This window comes from Mandrillus leucophaeus, unplaced genomic scaffold (assembly GCF_000951045.1).
Source record: "Mandrillus leucophaeus isolate KB7577 unplaced genomic scaffold, Mleu.le_1.0 Scaffold723, whole genome shotgun sequence".
NCBI classification, from domain to species: domain Eukaryota; kingdom Metazoa; phylum Chordata; class Mammalia; order Primates; family Cercopithecidae; genus Mandrillus; species Mandrillus leucophaeus.
Window position 1 is genome coordinate 171117 of NW_012107842.1, and position 25458 is coordinate 196574.

General features: G+C 40.3%; 1 protein-coding gene across 1 annotated transcript in view; it reads right to left on the bottom strand.

The window, feature by feature from the left end:
• The window catches only part of NELL1 (NEL-like 1 (chicken)), a 603019-nt gene that overhangs the window by 137142 nt on the left and 440419 nt on the right, over positions 1-25458 (bottom strand). The window contains exon 14 of the mRNA XM_011965414.1: positions 286-411. Within this exon, the coding sequence (XP_011820804.1) occupies positions 286-411 (126 nt within the window). The remainder of the gene's footprint in view (positions 1-285; positions 412-25458) is intronic.

The window sequence follows — 25458 nt, forward strand, 5'->3', positions numbered from 1 at the left end:
TCTAACTCCCTCAGTGTTACTATAGGCAACTGAGACTTCAGTTTCAAATCACATACCCGTGTATGCGAGCACACACACAGAGGCAGAAATATTGGGAGTGGAAATCAATTATGCTGACAATTTTTTTATTATTGCTTTTTTCTCAAATGGTGGGGGTGAAATAATAAAGAGAAGAACTGTTTAGGTAAAAATAGCACTTTGTGCACTCATAATTAAATGTAACAACACAGACATGGTACAGAGAATGGATGAATTAGAAAAACAACACTGCTTCTTAAAGCTCACCTGTACAAGAGAAGTCATCCACACGAATGTATCCTGGGACACAGTCACAGCGATATAACCCAGGAAGGTTGACACACACAGTATTGGCATGACAGTAATGCATCTTAGCTGCACACTCATCAATATCTGAAGGAAAAGAAAATTAAGATCATGGTTAGTAAAATAATGGAACAAGAGTGTAATCATTTTGCAGATAAATTACAAAAGGTGAATGTCCACTGAAGCCAAGAGAAAAAGTAACATGCATTAAACACAAAAGCTTAGGTGAAAATTCAGCTTGGTGCATTAGATCCCATCCTGAGCTGAAAGTGTTTCTAGAACGATGCATGGTGAGACAAAACAGGTAAGAGTCCAAGAAGTATGAAGACTGAATTTACAACTATTAGTTTCTTACCAAGGAGAATACTCTTTTTAAATGTCCAAATTCAAGGAGTTCTGTGTCCACGAAGTTGATATCAATGAATATTTATTAGGTATCCACAGTACATGGTGTAGCTTTTATGAGAGGGATCAAGGGAATCCAGTCCTTCTCTGCTTGTATGTCTTACTAAGACATGCTTCAATCCATATGCTACAAAATGGTGTAGCCAGTTTCTCCCATGTTGTACTATGAATACAGATAACTGCTGTTGCCTGATGCAAATTAATGTCTCTCATCCTTTGACCTGGGGCTCCTCCCCATGTGATAGAATAATGAGCTGATTCAACAAAAGATCTTGTTCTTTTTGGGATGGAGTTCAGAGCATCACCTGCTTTCTCATAAAAGTTCATGATAGGGATTAAAATAACCTACAGCCTTAAACACAGAGTTTAGCCTTTTCTGGAAATTGTTTTCAAACGTAGATTTATGTTCCCTTTTACTCAGATTGCTTGTGTGTGATGGTTAGAGAAAGAAGGATATGAGTACATCATGGGAATCCAAGATAGAAAATGTGAGCTCTAGTTGTGGTTCTGCTGATTAATAGCCTATGACTTGCATTCAACTACTCTGGGTCCCAGTAACCTCATCATTTTATTCCAATGGTCAAGTCTGAACCCAATGTTTTGGATCTGTAAAGACATTATCTAATTCAATCCATATGCAATCCCATGAGCAAAATACAAACACTACTCCCATTTTATAGTCTAGAAAACTGAGGCTTAGAGAAGTTAAATATCTGACACAAAGTCATCCTGTTAGAACATGCTAGACCTGGGATTTGAATTCAGAAGTTATTTACTATGATTTACTTCATGAAAGCTTCTTGAAAATGGTGATTAGTCAAATATAGTATTTCTATTACAATAATCATTGGAGCTTTAATATTATTAACGTATGGAAGCTGAGGATAAAAACGGCTACATTGAATCACTAGGAAACTCATCAATCTATTTATTTTAAAAGAAAAGTAAGTTGATTTATTTCCGAATAAAATACATTGAAATAACATCAGATTGTTTTCAGAGTTAAAGATCTGACAGCCTATAAATAAAAGTTATTGTGAGGTCATTGAGATCTGAGAAGGAGACCCACAGTTAGCAAGACTTTCATAACTAAGAAATAAGAACAAAACACCAGAAATTAGTGAAATAATTCAGGCAATCAACTTCCTGCAGGCCAATCACTATCTCAGAGGTTGCTTCCTGGGGAACTCAACTTGTACCAAGAATCCTGATGAAGGCAAGGAATTATTACAGTCAGACCACTGGAGTCCAAGAGCTGGAAAACTAAAAGAAGGAGTCATAGAGTAGTGTGGTGACATTAAGATTTTGGAAGTGATTTAGTTATCGTTGCTTATAAGGTCTTTGGTAGGACTATGAAAGGCCAGGTGAAAACAGGCATAACAAGTGAGAGGTTGGAAACAAGAAGAAAACCCAGGTATTAGAGAGGGCTGCTTGACATTAGTGTGATGTTATAAAACATCATCAGTTTTCCTCTCTCTGGGCACATAGCACAATTGTATTTCCCCATCCTTTTCAAATTTAAGCATGGTTTAAATTAATCTCATGATTAATCATGAAATCTGAGTGGAAGCAAATCACTTCTAAGTGGAAAGATTAAGAGCCAGCATCCAGTTTACCACATTTTCTTGTTTCTGCCTTGTAACCTATGGAAGTAAAGACAAGGAGACTCTTTCAACCTGGGCCCCCAAGTGAGGAGCAAGCCACCAGGCAAGCACCATATACATGTTGCATGAGCTAGAAATATGCCTTTGTTGACTTAAGCCACCATGCCTTCCCTGACTGGTGCAGAGAATGACTATAAAAGTTATCTCAGAAAAGGATATCATTAAGCTTCATCTTGAAAGATGAACAAGAATTCATCAGGTAGAGAATGAAGGCAGGGAAACTATAGAGGCTAAAGTTTTCATCTGTCGAGTTAGAAATGGAAAGAATCATTTAGTCATGTACATTCAAAGAACATTAGTTAGCCTTCTACTAAGCCCAGAGGCAGAGTGATGAACAAAATGCCACATAGACCTCACAGATGGGCTCAGATGGGCAAGGCATTGAGTGAAATGTGTAATAAATTCTACCAAGGATGTGAGATCTTTCAACAAGGGGAATCTGACCTACTCTGAGAGAGTCAGAGAAGGATTCTCTATGATAGTGATGGTTCATCTGAGATATGAAACAGAAGTGAAACAGGCCCAGGGAAGAGGAATAACCTACTAGACAGAAAAGAATGTTTGAGAAGACTTAGTTACAAAAAGGAGCTTTGCCTATTTGAAATGAAACTGGAAAAATAAGCTTGGGCCAGATCCTGTGTGGACATTAGTGTGCTGTTCATAAAATATTACCAGTTTTAGATTCTGCCAGGCCTTGCGGGCCATGTGAAGGAGCTCAGACTTTCATCAGGGTAGTAACACAATTCAATTTCTCTGTTTTTAAAATATCACTCTGGCTGTAGTGAAGAGAATTGATTGGAGCAGGGCGCACTGAAGGCTAAATCATGTTGGTATTTTACTCACAGAGATACAGTCACACTGAACTCCATCTCACTCTGCTGGGATGCCCAGCCATCCTTTAAGATGAGAAACTAGTCAGGACTTGCCTTAGAGGCAATTCAATCTTCAGCCCATGGGCCACAGCTGCCAACTAGCCTGCTGACTGCAATGAATGTTTCCCTGTCATGGACCCTTGTCAACATCTCCCAGAGAAACCTCCTGGCTCATTTCCCTTAGGATATCACCAAGCTGCTGAGAGGCCTCCGCCTCACCTAGATTTAAAGGAGTTACTTGGCTATAACAGCTTATTTTGAATCAAACTAGCCAAGCTATTTCCTTGTTTCATAAGACTCCAAGGCCCTGAATAAAAATATTTTCAAAAATCAGACAAAGGATGGTTAGAAAACCCCAGTGAGAATTTTTCACATGGATTTAATCCAACCCTTGCTCTCTACCTATCATTGAGACCCCATGCCCACACATCCCTGCTGCTCTGCTGATGTGTTTTTGAGTAAGTTTTGTTTTCAGTTTATACCATTAGTAATTTCAGCTCTTGTATATCTAATAATTTCCTGGTACTAGTCCAGAAAAAGCACTGTAATAAAGATGAAAAGTTGATGAATGTACCAGAAAATTAAACTGTCACAATCTTGCCTTCGTTGCTTATTCTTTGTCACGTAACCACCAGATATAAAAGCTATCTTATGGTAAAAATGGTGGGGAGAGGAGAGAGAAAGTGAAGTGGAGTAATCCAGCTGACTCTCTTGAGACAAGAAGATAAAAGAAAGAAAGGAATTGGCAACTCTCATGGTTTGGGGATGGGAACAGGGGATGGAACGGCAACACGTTTGCCAAAAGATTGCCTCTGCATCCTCAGGGAAACACACAACCCAGAAGACACTTTCAGTAGGATTTAAGGGTGTTTCAAAAGCAAATCTGATTATAAACAGAGTCAAAAAAGAATTAACATCTTTAGAGAGCTGGGCTATCCTGAGAAAACAATCTTCAGAAACAGTGAACAATTGAGATTTTATAAATGAGCCTAGGACAAATGCTGCTTTTTGTTCACAGAAAAAAGGCTCTGAAGGGTATTGAATAACTACAAAACAAAAATTGTAAGTCCCTAATGAAAGAACAAACAAACATTTAAAGAGAGAAACTGAGTTGGACCAAAGCTATGAGTATGCTACCCACAGGCTTGTAATGCAGTCTGACCTTTGCCCAGGTGGCAAGAGTGCTCTCCTGAAGCAGCTATCTTGAGCAATGGTCATATTCATCCAGAAGCCAGGAGACAAGAAGAGGCTAAACCTGAGGCTGAATCTCAGAGTGGAAGTTGAACATACACAAATCCAGGCTCACGCTAAAAATCTGAATCAGTCCAGAAAGCTTTGCTAGGAAGAACCACAGTTAACCTAACATCTACTGAAAGGATGAATTATTTTAAAAGCACATTGTTAGGCACAGGCTGATACCAATATTCTAACAGTCTAATAGTACATACCTTATAAAGGAAAACTAGGAACAGCCCCTGGCAATTGGTAAATACCCAACAAATATCTGCTGTTTTTTCAATATCGTATTTCATATGGAGCATCTCATCATTCCATTTATCTTGACTACTTGTGGTAGGTATCTCCATGCCACGAAACTGAGGCTCAGAGATTATCAGGTCACTTCACTTGCCCAAGTACAAAATCAGTAAGCATAGAAACCTGAGTCTGAATCCAAACAATATGACCCCAAAGTTGTCATTGTTCTCACTGTGCCAGTTTTAGCACTCGATAACATTTTGATGCTATGATTATGTTAGCTGTAGCTGATGTTTATGACTATGATTATGTTAGATGCATCACGATGTATATGGAAACAAATAGATCTCTAAATTCTATATCCGTGTGCAAGACCATTCATGACATTTGTTCTGGCATTACATTCTCCGTTAAAATGGCAATTCTGCTCCGTGCATCACTGCTTCCTTGGCTCTTTTAAGTCAAATCCTTATACTTTCACACTTTAGGCTCCAGTGACCCAAGGCCCCAAAACAGGCAGAAGCATTTTGCTCCCAGCTGGAACTCACAGATTGACACGGCCTCTACTCATATTGCTTGAGACTATAGAATTAGAAAGGAGTAAAAGAGTCCTAAGGTTTTTATTATTAAGTATTATTAGAGAAACATCTATAAGCCCCATTGCAGCATATATCATCTTGAGTATAATGGGGCTTAAATTGCGATTCATTCATATAAATGGCTTGTCGCTTTTGAAATATTAGAGCTCATTTTCTGGTGGTCTTTGGAGGTAATAAAAATACATGATTTACATCCCTCCCCAGGATGGTGCAATAGTTTGTTTTTGTTTTAAAAGGTATACTTATGGACTGTAAAATGAAACTTGATGTGGCATAATGATTCTTCACATATCACCAGGCTCCATCTGCATAAGAGTTCAGAACAAACACAGACTCAAATTTGGCATCATCATCATTAAATTAGAGTGCAGGGCCTGGGTAGCTGATAGAAGCAGATGCAAAGAATTCTCTTAATAAAATGGTATGATCTACTCAGACTTCTTCCATAAAGATTTCCTAGAAAAAGAACCCAGGGAGGGATATACTCAGGAGGGGAAAAGGCATGCCCCACTCCCTGTGTACATTTAAAAAGGAAAGGAGATCAACAGCTCTCGAGAACATGTTTTCGGTCAAGCACTCTATGCCTCTCATCACATTACTCCTAACCACCCCACGGACTGACATCATATACTACAGGTAGAGTACCTAAAATTTCAACCAAGGTTCTTATGACTCCAAAGAGGATAGTTGTTCCACGCTAACTACTAGACAAAGAACACTGGATCAACAGTTAAGAGTCAAGTTCTATTCTTGCTTTTTCATTTAGCTAACTGTGGCACTGAGCAAGTCACTTTTCTTCTTAAGACCTTGGTTTTTCCCACATATACATTCCGGGAGTTGGACCAGAAACCATTTAGCCAATCATCGGTTCTAAAGTTCTTGACACAGTCAGGTCTTTTGTCCATATCATAAAAGCATGCTTCTGGAGTAGCTTCTCTTGGGCCACCCCCTCTTTTTGCAAGAGGAGCTTGCAGATGTTTCAGATGCCTTTCCCAAGATACAGGTCCGGGAAAATACTACTTAGATGACCCAAGCCCCCACCCTGTTTCTTGATAGCTGTGTCAACTGTGCTGACATCTCCCCTGAAAACTAAGAGCAACTAGGTTGAGCAAGCAGACATCCACACAAAAGCATAGCTCTTGGCAAGTTCTTCATGGACTGGTAAGATAACTTGCAGAGCAATTTAATCAGACTTGAACCTACTGACTTTGCAGAGATCATGAGCTATAAAAACACAGAGGTGTTGGCTAACTGGTTGGTATATTAGAATAATCACTACTTTCCCTTTGTGTCAAACTGATTTTTTTTTTAATTGGGCCTATCTATCTCTGATTTGAACTTAAAAAAATCCAGTGAGGTTTTAGGGCAGTGAAAATACTCTATATGATACTATAATGGTGGATTCAGGTTATTACATATTTGTCCAAACCCATAACATACACAACACCAAGAGTGAACCCTAAATGTATATTATGGGCTTTGTGTAATTATAATATGTCAGTGAAGGTTCATCAATTGTAACGAATATTCCGCTCAGGTGAGGGATATTGATAATGGATAATAGCAGGAGGGATATAGGCAATCTCTGTGCTTTCGGTTTTGCTATGAGCCTAGAACTGCTCTAAAAATACTTTTAAAATTAAAAACAATAAAAACATTGAGGTGGATAAGATATATTCTTCTCTTTTTCAGATGAGAAAGTAAAGACCCAGAGAAAATTTCCAACTTACCCAAAGGAACACAGATAATCATTGCACTGGGAATAGAATCAAAGTCTTCTCATTCTGAAATTAGTGCTTTATCCAATGTTCCATGTTTTTCTATAATTATAGCATCCTCCCTAAAGCAAGGGGGGAAAACCAAATGCCTATAGAACCTAGGAACACAAATACGTACAGAAGTCATGTAAAAAAAATATATATGCAAATCATGTCCTTTCCCCAAAGAAATCAAGTCTTATTTCTCTTAATGCATAAAGCCCTCTCTCTCTCTCTCTCTCTCTCTCTCTCTCTCTCCCCCCCCCTTCTCATTTTACTACTCTAAGAACAACAGAATGGATCTCTCTTATAAGAGAAAAAACACGGTGCAAGGCCAATGGTAATAAAAACTGACACTTAACCCCAGTGGTAGAAAAACAATAGGAAGAATGTGGACTGTAGAAAACTGGAGCTCTAGTGGTGAAACATTACCAGGAAGGTGTGATAAGAAACAGTGCTTATATAGTACTTTCTACGTACCAGGCAGTTTTAAGTGCTTTACATGGATTAACTCATTTAATATTCACACTCTATGAGGTGTATATTAGAATTACCCTCATGTTACAGATGAGGAATTAGAGGCACAGAAACATGCAGTAAATTGTCTAAGGTCACGTAGCTAGGAAGTAGAACTGGACTGCCAGGAGAGGAGTTCAGGCAGCACAACTCCACAGTCTGTATTGCCTCTCAGGAATTGTGGGCTATGTCTGTGATCTTTTTAGAGAAGGTGAAAATCTTAGCATTATTTTTTAAATATTGGCTTCATCCTTTTCTCCAAACATTTTGAACCAAGCAAAACATAGCTATCTATCAGATTTAATCCACGGAGGTCTGTGCCTTAAGGCATGTTGTCACAGGGAGCATTAGTGGGCCAAGAGGAGAGAGAAACAGAGAGAAAGAAGAAAGATGAAAGGAAGAAAGAGAGGGAGGGAGGGAGGAAAGAAGGGAGGGAGAGGGTGAATGAGGGAGGGAGGGAAGGGAAAGAATAAAGAAGAGGGGAGGAGAAGAGGGGGAGGGGAGGGGAGGAGAGGGGAGGAAAGAAGAGGGAAAGGGATGGGAGAGGAGGGGAGGGGAGGGTTGGGCAGGGAAGGGGAGAAGTGATGATATAGGAGTTAAGAAGAAATTATTTAGGAAGATAGTGAGGGTAAGGAAGTGCTTGGTAAGATTTTCCTTTTTATGAAAAGCAGCCCCCAAATCAATTTCTTTTCTAACAAACAGCAGCCCGTAAAATCAAGCTGCAGACATAGATAAGCAAGCTGGAAGCTTGCATGGGTGAATGCTGGCAGCTGTGCCAACAGGAAAAGGCTACCTGGGCCCTAGGCCTGTCCAACATGGCGGCTCCATTTTCTCCTTTCCTTGTCAACCACATGCACAGTAGGGAGCAGGCAACATGGCAATGGCCAGGTAGAGACCCTATTTGCGTAATAAAATATTAAGGTGTGGTGGCCAGCTTCCTTGAATGTGATGTAAATGCCACTCCTGGTTCAACCAGTCTTTTGGCCCTATGTAAATCAGACACTATCTCATCAAGCCTGTCTATAAAACACTGTGCACTTTGCCTTGGGCAGAAATTCCCACTCTGGTGCCACTCTCTCTCTCTGCAGGAGAGACAGCTATTTCTCTTTTCTCTTTCTTTTGCCTATTAAACCTCCACTCTTAACCTCACTCCACATGTGTCCGTGTCCTTGATTTCCTTGGCATGAGGCAACAAACCTTGGGTATTTACCCCAGACAATGATGCCGCTTCAGTAAGACAATCTAGGGAGATGCCTAGATAACTGCTATGAACTGAATTGTGTCCCCCCAAAATTCATATATGGAAGCCCTACCTCACAATATGTTGGTATTTAGAGATGGTGCCCTTAGGAGATAATTAGGGTTAGATGAGGTCATGAGGGTGATGCTTTCACGATGGGATTAGTGCCCTTATAAGAACAGACATTTAGTGCTCTCCTTCTGAAGACACGAGGAAAAGGAAAGTCAGAGAGAGAGCATTCACTAGACCCTGACCATGCTGGCGCCCAGACTATCAGCCTCTAGAGACATGAGAAAATAATATTTGTTGTGCAAGCCATCTAGTCTATGGTATTTCATTACGGCAGCTTGAGCTGACTAATAATGACAACATAACACTTTACGTTTCTCAGGTGCCCAGTGAAATGATTTTTAACATCATCTTCTAACATATGCATCAAACAGACATGTTGATTAGACATGTTGATTACCAGATCAAATATTTTCAGATTAAAAATTCAAATGACCTTTTGGTCATCCCATGTATGGTAAAGAAGTCTTCTTCAACAAGGTTACATATACCATGAAATACAAATTAGATTGTTGGATTGCTGACATTTTTCAAGTATTTTCCACATGTAGCTATGTTAAATATTGGGGAATTCATGCTAAGTCATTTTATTTCCCCTTGCTGGGCTCAATTTCAGAATCAAACACTGTCATAAAGTAAGACATCTTTTTGTGCCCCTGGGAATCACAGCATATCAATTTCTAGCTGGCACTGGAAAGGCATCATAAGATAACATCCCATGACTTTCTTCCCAACCTGGTATTTCTGACTTTTGAGGGTGTCCATAAAACTGATGCTAAATGTCCACAAGGAAAGAAACACATTGAGTGAAGGGTGATCAATTCAGTCTTGACCTCAGGATGTGCCTCAGCCTACCTCAATCTGTCAGGGTGTGAACTCTGCTTCAACTGATGGTACCAACAAACCCAGTGAGTGCTTCCAAAAAGGTCTAAGGCTTCGTCATGACTTGTGAGTCCATTGGGCTAATCAAAGAACACCCTAGAAATGTAAAAGCTACAATGGTCTTTTGGCTTCCCTGAAATTGGAAAAGGAAATTCAGAAAACATTGAGAGGCTATTGAATACTATAGGCAATAAAGGTTCCTAATGTCAGTGGGATGTGATCTCTGCCTTCATAAAACCTGTATCAATCCAGCAGAGAGGCAGTCACAAGAACATGAACTCTGTAAAACAGTAAAATTTCTACAAGAGAAAGAGGAGGCTAATTCCGTTGAAAGAGACTGGGGAAGGAATCCCCCCAAAAATAATATTTGTTTTGAATCTTGAAAATGCAAGAAAGACGCCTTCATAAAACATTGATGGTCTTTCCTATCTCTTTGATTCCATTAGCTAGTTACTCTTTTGTTTTGCAAAGATAAAGAAAATTCAGTCAAGAGTAAACAAGTCGTAAGAGTGCAATACCACCAGCAAAGCTGTCTATATCCTCTTTATCTCTGGTTGTACCTTTTTATATAATAATAGAGACCATTTATTAACTACCACTTTATGCCAAGCATAGTTTTAAGCATTTTGCATGTATCAATTCATTTCACCCTTACAAGTACCACATAGGTAGGTATTATTAACATTTTTATATTATGGAGGCACAAGAGATTAACCAGCAGCAAGGTGACCTCTGGGGAATTTTAGCCCCTGGCATCTACTCTATTGCGCCTCTCCACAAGGCAAACTTAGTTTCCCCTATAAAACTATTCACATTTCTTAGTTAATGCAATAGCAATTTCCCATAGTTACTTGGTCAAATTATACATTCACCTACTCTGAAGCAGTCAAAATAGAGTGAACAGGCTTTAGGCCTTTAAAAATAAATGATTTGGTGCCAGAGGTTTAGATCTGATTCACTACAGAATCAAATTAACCAGTGATTAAACACCAGACTGATTTACACAAACAAACAAGGGCCTGTGGACCTATGAGCAGGTAGTTAATGAACACAACCTGGGTTCAATAAAAACATTTTGTCTTCTACCACTTGTATGATGAATGATGATCAGCTGAATGTGCTCAAGAAGACTAGTTACTTTTTCCTATATTTCCCCATGCAGAGAGAGTCCTTAGATGAAATAAAATAAGCTTCTTTAACTGAAATCAACCTTATTCCCAATTCCAAATTCTTATATATCTGACTATATCTATGACCTTATTATGAAAACCATAAAGTACTCAAGCCGTTTCTTAAAAGTCACTAAGTCCAGACTCCTATGCAATGTGATTGTTGAGATGAAACAAAAATGAATGGATGGGGAGAGAAGAGAAAACAATTTAAAATGCAGAATAATGATTCATATTATCACTGAAAACACAATCCAAAGGTGGAAGGGAAAACACCATCCAAAAGGTAGGAAGTAGGAGAGAATCTGGTGCCCATAATGTCCAGTGGATTTTAAGCCATTTTTGTTTAAATGAAAGAACTCTGTTAGCAATAATAATAAGTAACATTTGTATAACATTTTGCAAGTGCCAGGTGCTGTCCTATATTATTAACTATTTAATCCTCATAATAACTCTTTGAAGTAGGTATTGCTTTTTAGCATCCCAAGTCTACACATAAGGAAATTGAGACATGGAGAGACTAAGCAACTAGTCTAAGATCATACAGCAGGTAAGGGGCAGAGCCAGACAAAAATCTAGGCAGACCTGGCTCCTAATGTGGTGCTTTTAACCTCTACACCATGCACTCTCAACTACAGTGACATTACCTCTAAGGGAGTGAAAAACTGGGTCTAGCGGTGGTGCTAATGGTGGTGATATTAGATATTATAACGGTCTGTGGTTGCCCAAAGGGCCATGCCCATGAACAGATAGTGTATCTCTGGTAATAAAATTTCATGGGACAGTGATAAGGCAAAAATGTTTAAAAGACTCCTTAGGGAAGCAATCATTTCCTAACAAAAAGGTTAAGAAACACTGTTCTTTGGCCGGGTGCGGTGGCTCATGCCTGTAATCCCAGCACTTTGGGAGGCCGAGGTGGGTGGATCACCAGAGGTCAGAAGCTCGAGACCAGCCTGGACAACATGATGAAACCCCATCTCTACTAAAAACACAAAAATTAGCTGGTCATAGTGGCAAGCACCTATAATCCCAGCTACTCAGGAGGCTGAGGCAGGATAATCGCTCGAACTCGGAAGGCCAAGATCACACCACTGCTCTGCACTACAGCCTGGGTGACAAGAGCAAAACTCCGTCTCAAAAAAAAAAAGAAAGAAAGAAAGAAAGAAACATTGTACTTCGCTAAACTGTCTCTATCTCGAATAATACCTAACTTGGAAGAACAATATATAAAATAGAATTAAGCAGAGTTAGTATGGTATAGCAGAGTCTCAGGCCCTCTATATGTGGTTGGGATTAGAACGAGCCACCTTTTGGCTATTGTGAATAATGTTGCAACATTGGTGTACAAATATCTGCTCAAGTCCCTGCTTTCAATTCCTTGGAGTATATGTCTACAAATGGAATTGCTGGATCATATGGTAATTCCATGTTTAGGCTTCTGAGGAACCGCTAAGCTGTTTTCCATTATGGCTCCACCACAAAGTTGAGGTTTCCAGGGGCTGGGAGATTCCAAGAGTTGAAGGGAGAAAAGATTGGACAGTCGATACTTAATGAGCACAGAGTTTCTGTATCCGGTGATGAAAAAGCTTTGAAAATACCAATGATTGTTGCACAACATTGTGAATGTAATTAATGCCACTGAATTGTACACTTAAAATGGCTAAAATGGAGGCCAAGCACAGTGGCTCATGCCTGTAATCCGAGCACTTTGGGAAGCCTAGGCGGGAGCATTGCCTGAGCTCAGGAATTAGAGACCAGCCTGGGCAACGTGGCGAAACCCTGTCTCTACTAAAAATACAAAAAATTATCCAGGTGTGGTGGTGCATGCCTCTAATCCCAGCTACTCAGGAGGCTGATGCATGAGAATTGATTGAACCTGGGAAGTGGAGGTTGCAGTGAGCCAAGATTGTGACACTGTATTCCAACCTGGGCAACAGAGCAAGACTCTGTGTCTCAAAAAACAAACAAACAAACAAAAAAAAACAACCAGCTAAAATGGCAAATTTTATGTTCTATACATTTTAGAACAATTTGTAAAATACTGTAATATACTGAAGCCCCATTGATTTGTACCCTTTAAATGAGTAAATTGCCTAGTATGTGAATTATATCTCAGTAAAGCTGTTGAAAAATAAAAAGGGTACCAATTCCAGGCCTGTATTTCTTTTCACTCAGAGGACAAGAAAACAAGCATGCCCCTGAGTAGCTGAATGTCACAGAGCTGGAAAGAAAAAAACGTGACAAATAGTTCAAAAGCCAGATTTTCTACCTATTAATGTTACTGTGGGAAAGTTCCCTAAGATTTCTGAACCTGGGTTTCCACATCTGAGGAACACAGGGTTGTGAAGATCCAGTGAGCTGGTGCACATAATATACCTTGCACAGTGTCTTAGGCCTCAATACATGTCTCAAGCTGCTGCCTCTCATGTTTTTGGTTCAAAGGCAGCCATTCTTGACAGGTTGCTGGGCTTTGCTAGCCAGCCTTGGGGACCTAAGCGAAAGCCAACATCTCCTCAAGTTGGTGTTGCTGCCCATCAGTGATTACCCTGACTCATCCACTGAGCCAGCCAATGCCCCTTGACTGTCCCTTCACAAGATGAGATGAGAGAGGCATTCTCTTCCTCCATGCCCCATTGCTCCCTGCTGACAACCCCAGGGCTGCTGCCTCCTGCTCAGGCAAACTGGCTTTTCCTTTTCCCTGCCTGAGCCCAGCTGCTATTCCTCGGACTATGCCATGGGATGACAGCTGATCTATCTCTCTCTTTCTCTCTCTCTCTCTCTCTCTCTCTGTGTGTGTGTGTGTGTTGTTTAATGTCTTTTTCCAATAAATTGTGAAAGAAATTAAAACTCCTAAGTTTAAAAAAAACTCGGAATGTATGCCTTTTGAGTGGAAACCTTCTTTAGGAGTATCAGAATAAAAGAAACTTGAATAAATAAAAAGCTGATAACAAAGATGAATTGGTCGTCCTACATTAGGTAAAGGAATGAGTTTTTGGAAAAATAAATTTAAAATATCCAAGATATAATAATAATTTTCTGTAGGTTAAAAAATGCTGAGATCACTCCTTTTAGACATATGTTGATGTCTAATTCAGAGACATGCCTGAGAGTTACAAATTTTAGAATTTTAGAATACACAAACACACACATACATGAGAGAGAGAGAGAGAGAGACAGAGACAGAGAGACAGAGACAGAAGGGTAGAGGGTAGCGATGGAATTAGGGGATATTGATTATCAAATGCTGATCTAAAAAGTTTTACTGGGGAAAAAACCTGGAGTAAAGAAATGGGCCAGAGTTCAATCAATGACAGCTTCTTCTTCCCCACACACCTGCGACCCTGGAGCACCTGCTTCAACATGAAGACCTTCAACAAAGTGGTACCACCAGGCCTCTCTAAAAACTCCCACTGGAAATTTCCATTGGTCTTTCCAAATACTGCTCTACTGTTTTGGGTCGCGTAGGACAGAGCCAGGTAGATGTTTTCATTTTGAGTTTCTGAGGGTAAGAGGGTTTACCTGAGTCCTATATGAGCCCTTAGATGTTCACCTGCTCTAAGGAGCTCAGCTGCCCAGGAGCTATGCTGGGCAGTGAGGTTACAGAGATTAGGCAGGCTTGGTCATGCCTTTCATCATTAATAAGAGACAGAGGTAAAAATAAAGGACACTGACATGTAGGAAATATGCATGGAACTGTCATAAGAAGGTGATAAGTAATCCTATCTAGAAAAGGTCATGACACAAGATGTCATAAAAGATGGATAAAGGAGAAGGTAAGAAATGGAAAAGAAAAGAATACCTGGAAAAATAATTATCATAGAAAAGACAACAGGACATGAAGGAGCCCCATCCATGAATGTGACTTCACAGAACTGAAAGCTGGTGTTAGGAACCAGAACTTAGTTGTGGCATAGGAAGGAAGGTCAGATCCAGGCAGACCTTGAATGTCATGCTTAGGAGTGTAAACTTCATCCTGAGGACAATGGGGATATATGCTCTGCATGAAAATACAAGCCGATCAGGGCAGCATTTTTGTTTGTTTTTTTTGGGGGGGGGGGTTGGGAGGGAGATTTTTAAATTTTTTTTCTTTCTTTCTTAAAAAACACAAATGAGATATGTGCATTTGAGAGCAGTGTTTTTTGACTGCTTAGTTCATTGTTGTGTGTCTCTGAATGAATACACTAATATACAATTATTTAAGTTTTTAAGCTAGGAAATGACATAACTCATGCATTTTTAACACACTGTAAGATAAAATAAACTTTTCTGAGTTTCTCTTCAAAGGATTTAGCCTGTTAACTTCCTTAGCCTTTGTTCTCAAATTCAACTTTCTTATTCTTCCTTGCCCCTAGTTGCTATAAATAGCCTACCCCGCTTCCCATCAGCTCTAATCAATAACTCACATCTCTTCCCTTGGCTACTTGTACCCATTGTTCCCCCAAAACTGCACCTCTCACACACTCCACCTCTGTACTTCACGTCCCCCTCCCCTACTATATTTAGGAAAAGATGTACAAGTAGCCAATTGGGTCAGCTCAGCTTGTACAGTCCAACTCCAGCCCATAGGGAGGGACACAGAGATAAGGATTGCGTTCAGGATATAAAAAGCCCCTGGTCTCCTTTCTTCTCTGTGCTCTTGCTATCTTGATTGATGTGAGTGGCACCCTTCTGCAGAAGTAAATTGCCTTGCTGAGAGAATTAAACTTTTGCCCGAGTGCTGGTTTTACTTCACAGCACCAAGCATTTATTCTTGGAGCATTTTATATCCAACAATATCATTTTGAAAGCAGGATGAAGGGTAAATCTGACAGTCAGCAGAGCATTGGTGACTACGTTAAGAATAGTACAAGTAGAATGAACATAGAAATCTGCAGCGAGTCGATGAGTGGAGTGAGAATGTGCAAAAACTTTGGGCTGAAAGATTCTACCTGGAGGTTAGTCTGAGTTTATGATTTTAGGATTAGAGTAGTTAAGCAACGGCAAGGTCAAGAGCATTAGGAAGGCCAGGGGTGGTGGCTCATGCCTGTAATCCCAGCACTTTGGGAGGCCAAGGCAGGAGGCTTACTTAAGCCCAGGAGTTGAAGACCAGCCAGGACAACATGGCAAAACCCCATCTCTACAAATAATAATAATAATATTAATACAAAAAATTAGCCAGGTGTGGTGGTATGTGCCTGTAGTCCCAGCTACCCAGGAGGCTGAGGTGGGAGAATCACTTACAGGAGGTCAAGGCTACAGTGAGCCATGATTGTGCCAATGGGTGACAGAGTGAGATCCTGTATCAAAAAAGAGAAAAAACTAACAAAAAAGCGTACGGAAGTGATATGGAGTGAAGATGACTGTAGTCCCCAAAATAGAAATCTTCAAGGCTGGACTTCTGCCTAGAATGATGGTACAGTTTATCATGGAGATAAAGTCTGAGCAGGTAGGTGCCAAAGACCTCAACAAATGAGGGGGAGTGGCCAGGAGATTTGTCACTGACAGCAACTAGAAGGGATAACAGGTGTTATAAGCAGATGGCTGGGGCTTCAAAAGAGAAAGGGTTTTGTATGAAGAAGGAAGAAATTACTCTAGATGCAGCAAAGCTATCTTTGGAAAAGTTGATGCTGCTTCTGGGAGAAAATACAACCTCTACTCAGAGAGCTGCAGGAGAATTGTATCCCCAGAGAAATTCAAAAAGGCTGAGAGACAGAGGGATATTCTGTGAAGAGTTCAATGAGGATGTAAGGGACATTTTTTTACAATGCAATACGGTTTCCAAAGAACACAGTGCGGTGGGTGGGAAAAAAACACGCAGAGAGAAGAATCAGCTCCCAGGACACACAAAAATAGAACTGGGCATTGGCGCTAGAGAAGGATAAGTCATAAAAAGGCCTGGTGATCTGGGTAGTGGGCAAAGGCAACTGATATGATTTGGCTCTGTCCCCACCTGAATCGCATCCTCAATTCTCACATTTTGTAGGAGGGACGGTTGGGAGGTAATTGAATCATGGGGGCAAGTCTTTCCCTTGCTGTTCTCATGACAGCGAATAAGTCTCATGAGATCTGATGGTTTTAAAGAGGAGTTCCCCTACGCAACCTCTCTCTTTGCCTGCTGCCTTCCATGTAAGATGTGACTGGCTGGACACAGTGGCTCATGCCTATAATCCCAGCACTTTGGAAGGCCAAGGCAGGTGAATTACCTGAGGTCAGGAGTTCAAGACCAGCCTGACTAACATGCTGAAACCCCATCTCCACTAAAAATACAAAAGTAGTTGGGCATGGTAGTGCATGCCTGTAATCCCAGCTACTTGGGAGGCTGAGGTAGGAGAATCACTTGAACCCAGGAGGTGGAGGTTGTAGTGAGCTGAGACTGTGCCATTGCACTCCAGCCTGGGCAACATTGCCTTCTGCCATGGCTGTGAGGTCTCCCCAGCCATGTGGAACTGTAAGTCAAATTAAACCTCTTTCTTTTGTAAATTGCCCATTCTTGGGTATGTCTTTATCAGCAGCATGAAAACAAACTAATATAGTAAATCGGTACCAGTAGAGTGGGGTGCTGCTGAAAAGATACCCAAAAATGTGGAAGCAACTTTGGAACTGAGTTACAGGCAGAGGTTGGAACAATTTGGAGGGCTTAGAAGAAGACAGGAAAATGTGGGAAAGTTCAGAACTTCCTAGGGACTTGTTGAATGGCTTTGACGAAAAGCCTGATAGCGATATGGATATTAAGGTCCAGGCTGAGGTGGTCTCAGATGGAGATGAGGAACTTGTTAGGAACTGGAGCAAAGGTGACTCTTGTTATGTTTTAGCAAAGAGATTGGCAGCATTTTGCCCCTGCCCTAGAGATGTGTGGAACTTTGAACTCAACAGAGATGATTTAGGGTATCCAGCAGAAGAAATTTTTAAGCAGCAAAACATTCACGAGGTGACTTGGCTGCTGCTAAAGGCATTCAGTTTTATAAGGGAAGCAGAGCATAAAAGTTCAGAAAATTTGCAGCCTGAAAATGTGATAGAAAAGAAAAACCCATTTTCTGAAGAGAAGTTCAAGCCAGCTGCAGAAATTTGCACAAGTAATGAGGAGCCAAATGTTAATCCCCATGACAATGGGGAAAATGTCTCCAGGGCCTGTCAGAAGTCTTCACAGCAACCTCTCCCATCACAGGCCTGGAGGTCTAGAAGAAAATGGTTTAATGGGCCAGGCCCAGGGCTTTCATGCTATGTGCAGTCTAGGGACTTGGTGACCTGTGTCCCAGCCTTCTTCAGCTATGGTTGAAAGGAGCCAACATAGAGTTCAGGTCATGGTTTCAGAAGGTGCAAGCTCCAAGCCTTAACAGCTTCCATCTGGTGTTAAGCTTTCAAGAACTGAGGTTTGGGAAACTCCACCTAGATTTCAGAAGAAGTATGGAAACGCCTGGATGTCCATGCAGAAGTTTGCTGCAAGGGAAGGACACTCATGGAGAACCTCTGCTAGGGTAGTGTGGAAGAGAAATATGAGATTGGAGCCCCCACACAGAGATGCTACTGGGGTATCGCCTAGTGGGGCTGTGAGAAGAGGGTCACACCGTCCTCCAGACTCCAGAATGGTAGATCCACCAACAGCTTGCACTATGTGCCTGGAAAAGATGCAGACACTCAACACTAGCCTGTGAAAGCAGCCTGGAAGAAGGCTGTACCCTGCAAAGTCACAGGGTCAGAGCTGCCCAAGACCATGGGAACCCACCTCTTTCATCTGCATGACCTGGATGTGAGGCATGGAGTCCAAGGAAATCCCTTTGGAATTTTAAGATTTTACTGCCCTGCGGAATTTCGGACTTCCATGGGGCCTGTAGTCCCTTTGCTTTGGCCAATTTCTCCCATTTGGAGTGGCTGTATTTGCCCAATGCCTGTACCCCCATTGAATCTAGGAACTAACTAACCTGCTTTTGATTTTACAGACTCATCAGTAGAAGGACTTGCCTTGTCTTGGATGAGACTTTGGACTGTGGACTTTTGAGTTAATGCTAAAATGAGTTAAGGCTTTGGGGGACTGTTGGGAAGGCATGACTGGTTTTGAAATATAAGGACATGGGATCTGGGAGGATACAGGGGTGGAATGATATGACTTGGCTGTTTCCTCACCCAAATCTCATCTTGAATTCCCATGTGCTGTGTGAGGGACCCAGTGGGAGGTAACTGAATCACGGGGGCAAGTCTTTCCCATGCAGTTCTCATTATAGTGAATAAGTCTCATGAGATCTGATGGTTTTAAAAAGATGAGATCCACTGCACAGGCTCTCTCTTTTTGACTGCTGCCATCCATTTAAGACGTGACTTGCTCCTCATTGTCTTCCACCATGATTGTGAGGCTTCCCCAGCCACATGGAACTCTGATTCCAATTAAACTTCTTTCTTTTGTAAACTGCCCAGTCTCTGGTATGTCTTTATCAGCAGCATGAAAACAAACTAATATAGTAATAGACATGGCTGTATGGCCACAGGAGGCCCAGGAGAGGATCTGAGGCAATATGAAAGGCCTGACGAACCTGGCAGTGTATCTTTCAGTTGACAAGTACAGTCTTTGTTGGGGAGCAAATTGAATGCTAGAGAGTTGGCCAAAGAAGAGGTACAACTAGTAGTAGTGACTGCATCATGATAACAAAATAAATAAATAAATAAATAAATAAATAAATAAATAAATAGGACTCTGCCCAAATGGCAAAAGATGGAATTTGTGGGTTATCAGGATAACCCCTACAGTTTGTCATCTTACATCTCAGTCTGGGGCCCTGGCTTCAGTGCTATGTTTCCCCAAGTTCACAGAGGCTCATGAGAGCTGACTCTGCATATGTCTTCCCAAATCCACAGTCAGTGATTTCACATTGGCTGTTAGTGGAAATATTTACACCATAGAAATCAATAAACTACAAATTGGGCCTTTCCTCCTTCCACCCCTGAACCAATGGTAATCATTCAATAGCTCCCCACTTCCTGCCTAGCCCTCTTCCCATTGCTCACAGGAAACAAGACTTGTGTACCAGACTCCAAGCTGACTCTTCTCCATTCTGATCCTGCCAGACCACTGAGAAGAGAATTGTCTATTCACCTAGATTTCTGCTTTCATCTGTATCTAGATTCTCCTTTACTTTCACATGCTGTCATCCTAGAGCTATCCCTGGGCCTTCCAGGTCCCAAAACCTCCTACCTACTTCCCATCAATAAGTTCTCTAGCTCTCAGGTCTTTGCATAATATTAACCATAGATGAGTGGATTTTGGTCTGGCTTCAGCTTCTGTACCTTGCTATGTAATAACATTGGACACATTCATTTTGTCTGTTTCCTTTTCTACAAATGGCTATTTTTTAGAAATACCCTCACTGGATTTTTTTTTACAGCAAATGGATCAAGTATGTAAATTTCCTAGAGCTGTGCCTAAAATGCAGATGGGCCTCAATTTTTCTCCTCTCTAGGGGGCATATATCATCATCATCATCATCATCATCATCATCATCATTATCATTACCATTTTAGGAAATACACAGTTCTTTCCTGCACATTTCTTATGTGTCAGACACTGTTTTACACTCTTTACATGTATTACCTCATTTAATTCTCACTAGTACCTCATGTGGTAATATCTTTATTCATCCCATTTTACAGATGGGAAAAACTAAGGCACAGAATAGTTAAGTAACTTGCTTAAGACTGCACAGCCAAGACCTACTAGAGCCAGGCCTAATGCTAGTCAGCCAGCTACAGAGTGCTGACCGTTAACCACTGAGCTATTGTCCCTATAGACCCTGTTCCCACTGTCCTTCTACTACCCATGAATATTTTCAGTCTACCTAACTTGCCCTTCTAATCCAAGCTGCTATTGACCAAAATCCAAACTACTTACTAAGTCCTATTGACAAGTTTGAACCAAGAAAATGAAAAAGCCATCCAGTAGATATTACATGTTTTAAAAAAATCATATCACCTTGGAATACTCGGTGCCATTTCTCATCCTGTTTCTTCCATCTGGGTGCTCTACTCATCTGTTCCTTGAGCAAATATATTCTCATCCTTCAAAACCCATCTTGAGATTCACTCCACAAAAAAGTTCTGCCTTCCCATCCTCCATCCTTCCACTAGGCCCCCTATGGTACCTTGTACACATCCTTGACTTAGGGCCTGCCATGAGAGAATAATCACCATCTCTTCTCAGTTTTTATGAGGTTAAATTCTGTAAAGTTCAATTATATTGTCACTGTCTGTGCATGCATCTACCTCAATGGCCTGAATTGTTTAAAAACACAGGGGATGTCCTACATTTCTGTATCTTTAAACCTCAGGACACATGGAATCTAATATCAAATATGGGCTGAATAACATTTAAAAACAAATGACTAAGGACAAACAATTGGATGAATGGATGGATAGCAGGATAAGCAATAAACACAGCAATAGATAAGACTATGGTGAACATGTTATATATTAAAAATCAAAATCAAAATCAAAATTAGAAGCATGGTCAGATAAGAGTAGACCCTAGAATGATCATTTTCCCTATTTGCCTAGTCTGTTAGTCGAAAATGCATTAAAAATTTAAAAATATTTGCCCTCTAAAATTGAAAATGAATTTTCATTGATTATCACTCATTTTTATCCATGTTTCCATGCATTTGCTATCAGCTTAGAAATAACTTTATTTGCTGAGTTCCTGTTCTCACACAACTGAGTTATTTAACCCAGAGTTATATAAAGGCCAGTTTTTAACAAGCTGGAGATTCCTCGCGGCATTCTTTATAATGCTCAAAAAATGTTCTGAAGTCTTTATCTAAGCTGTTTAAATAGAGGGGGTAAAATCTACCAGGTAATGTTATGTATTTCCCAGCTCCAGAAAAGATCTTCAGAGAAGGGGATATTTATCAATGAGGAGCTATCGAGCCAAAAATGGCCCTACTGATGTTGTCTGAGACTAAATCTATGTCATATAAAAAGAGCTACAGTTTATTGAACACCTATTATGTGCCAGAAAATGTGTATTCATCATCTTTAATCTACATGATTCTGCAAGGCATTTTTCATCTTCCAGAAAAGGAAACTAAGGTTTGAAAAGTTAAGTTTCCTAGGCGCTTATGCTTAGCACATGGCAGAGCCAGGGTTGAAATCCAAGTCTATTTTGTTTTGACGCTCCAGGCTCTTTCAATTATATGATATTCACAAAGAGATTATATCTAATAATAGGACAGTTGATTAAGAAAAATCATATATGTCCTATATCTGGGTAAAGCTCTCATTTGCTTCCCAAGGAGCTGGAGGTTTTGCCTCAATTCAAATCTCACCTAACAGAAAGAATCCCCCATCAGTCTCACTCATAAAGGCATTTGTTAAGATCCACATAAAAATAAGTGAAAAGTAACCAGATCAAGATAGCCAAAGTTTAAGCAGACCTCTCTGCACTTATGGCATTGTTCTCTTCCCTCCTAATTTGTCTTGCTCAATATATCAGGTCTTTCCATGAGTTCAAGGTCACACAACTGTAAAGTGACAGAGCTGAGCCCAAATCTCAAACTCTCTGACTCCAAGTTCACTGCTGCTTGTCAGAAATACATTGCCACATGATGAACATAAATGCTGTTTTTAATAGAGCCAAAATACCTCTGTTAGAACTAGAGAAATAAACACGGAACAAGCAAATAGGGAGAACCCCAATGCCTTTTTCTATTATTTATGATCCACATCATGGCTGTACTATATTTTGTTTACCCTCCTAGAGAGGAGTGTTAACCATAATTTTGTGGCTAACACCCTTGCCATCAACAACAACAAACGATGTCGTTGAATACTGGAAAGATGAACTAGCCTTTATAAACCCAACTGAGATCAATGTTTCTGGGCCATTGAACACCCATTCTTTGGCCATTCCTCTTCTTTGTGGACTCTATTTATTTTCTGTATTATTGTACATCTCAAACCACAGGAAGTAGCAAAATGGAAACTAAATTCCAATAAGAGATGAAGATAGTTCACAAATACACCATGGTCCATGGGAAGCCCTGCCTCTCTCCTCTACTATAGCTATTAAGAAATCACTGAGAAACCGCCTGCCATGGCAGACCTTCACTTTCAAATAAGGACCACATGAAAGCCTGACCACAAAAAAAGCACCTCGTTGGCCCCCACTTGTTCCAGGAAATGGCCAACCACAGAAAGCCCTCCATCCTTAAGATTAAACAATCCTTCCTCTTTTGAAATACCCCTAAATGGCTAGCTTGCTCCCTAGCCATCAACCAAGGACTACCAATGGTCCTAAAGATGAATTAGAAAGTCTCCTCTGCTTCCTAAAATCGCACTCTATAGAATGATTGCCAATCAGAGACTGCCTCAGTCTTTCCTCTTTTAATTCTATAAAACTTATTCTCCTTTCTGATACCTTTGCAGCTTGCAGAAACAAATAACGGCAGATGGATTAACTTGCCATGAGTTTATGAATAAACAGCCTTTGTTAATTTCGTCTTGGTCTTTGATTTGTTTCTGACAAAATTTATATAGTCAGCTGTACAAATATGCATCCTATTGAGGGGTTTATTACATTATATATATTCCACCATTGCTGTCCATAAGAAGCCATTAAAAGAGAGAAGACATGCACCACAGGGGAGAAGACATTCATTCACAATTATTTTTCCCTCTAATCTAATTGATAATTTTATGTAATATTATTTAAATGTTTGGATGAATTTCAAGGGATCAGCACTTTGGTTAGTTTTCATAAAAGCTTTTCACTCACCTTGGAGAATGAAAAATGAGGCAAATTAATGTAATTAAACCGATTTCCATTTGGCTACTACATGATTTACTTTTGTAAGCCATTACACCTGATTCCTCTATTGGCTCAGGACAGGCACTGAATTATTATACTGCAAAATAAGTAATTCTTGCCTTAGCCTTGCTTTACTCCAAGCAATTATGTTAAAATAGCTCTCAGCAATTTTATCTATGTCCCATCCCCCATTCACGAGGGGTCATAGTAGGGAGGCTTCGCTTCTCTCTTTTTTATGTCTAATACTCTTACACTGGCTGTGTCCTATCTCTGTGCTGTGATATTGACTAGCCTCTCTTTAAATTCACATAGATGCTATCTTCAAATGATAAATCGTAGCAGGCTACCCATATAATTGATCTCAAATTCCCCATGACCCCAACAACCTTTAGCTGTGGCATTTTGAAGGACTTTGTACCTTGTTGAAAAATTAAATGCTGATGAAAATTCTGATGGGGGACGTCTCACTCTACCTAAAAAATGTTTCAAATCTCCCAAGGAGTGTGAACATTGCCCTCTATAACCATTTTGAAGATACACTTTAAAAAAATTAGACGTGAGCTATGAATAGCAGTCCGTGGTAAGAAACTAATACTCTCTCACTTCGCAGCTAAAACAAATTGTACTTGACCTATACATGCAGCGTAATACTACACGCAGTATAAGATGGTGTGTAAAGGTAAGAAAAAATGATTTGTTGCTATCAATACAAATCTGTTGAAGTTGTCTGACTTATGTGTATAATTTATCCAGGAAGAACCCAAATGTGGTGATAGAAAGGACATATATGGGTTTTGGAGCCAAGGGCAGGTTTCAGTCTGGACTCACTAGATTTGTTGTTTGAAGAAAATAACTTCTCAGAGCCTCAGTTCCTTATGTTCCTTATGTGAAACCCTAACTGTACTTCGTATAGTAATTACGATAATAAGAAAAAAACCATTGTGAAACACAGATCCAGCAATACAGAGGCAGTCTGTCAACATCAGTTTACTTCTATCAAGATTATTATTTTGTCCAAACTGCTGCTATGTATCTTTTGAAGCACATTCTCTATGTCCCTGAGGGTATGGTCATGGTGATCTATAAACCCCTATGGCCAGGTACATAAAATCTAGAACAATAGCCTTTATTGAAGCTACAAAATTTATTCAGTGATACACATACACACACACACACACACACACACACACAGAGTCACTGGGACTCACAGAAAACAAGCTGTCATCATAGAAGACTGATAGACAATTTGCTTTGGGGAATTAGGGATGGCAAATTGTAAAATCTGCACTATGACAGGGATTAGCAGTTTTCTTATAAAGGGCCAGATAGTAATAGCCTTTCTGGAACATGTCTCCGACACAACTGCCCGATTATGCCACTGTAGCATAAAAGCAGCCATAGGTAACGCACAAGCAAGTAAGTGTGGCTATGTTCCAATCAAACCTGATTTACAAAAACAATCAGCTATATAACTAATATGTATCAATTTTTTAAAAACCAGTCAGCAGGCCAGGTTTGGTGCATGGGCCATAATTTGCTGACCCCTAATCTAAGGAAAACAATTTGCCTGGACTCGACATCTCATACTCCCTCCTTCCTGCTGCATTTCAGCTGACCCTGGTGTTTAAAGCATCTCATGGCCCAAACAACTTCCCAGGACATCAGGTTCAGAATATTCATAAATTATATTACAGCAAAGCAAAGAAGTTCTTATTGGCC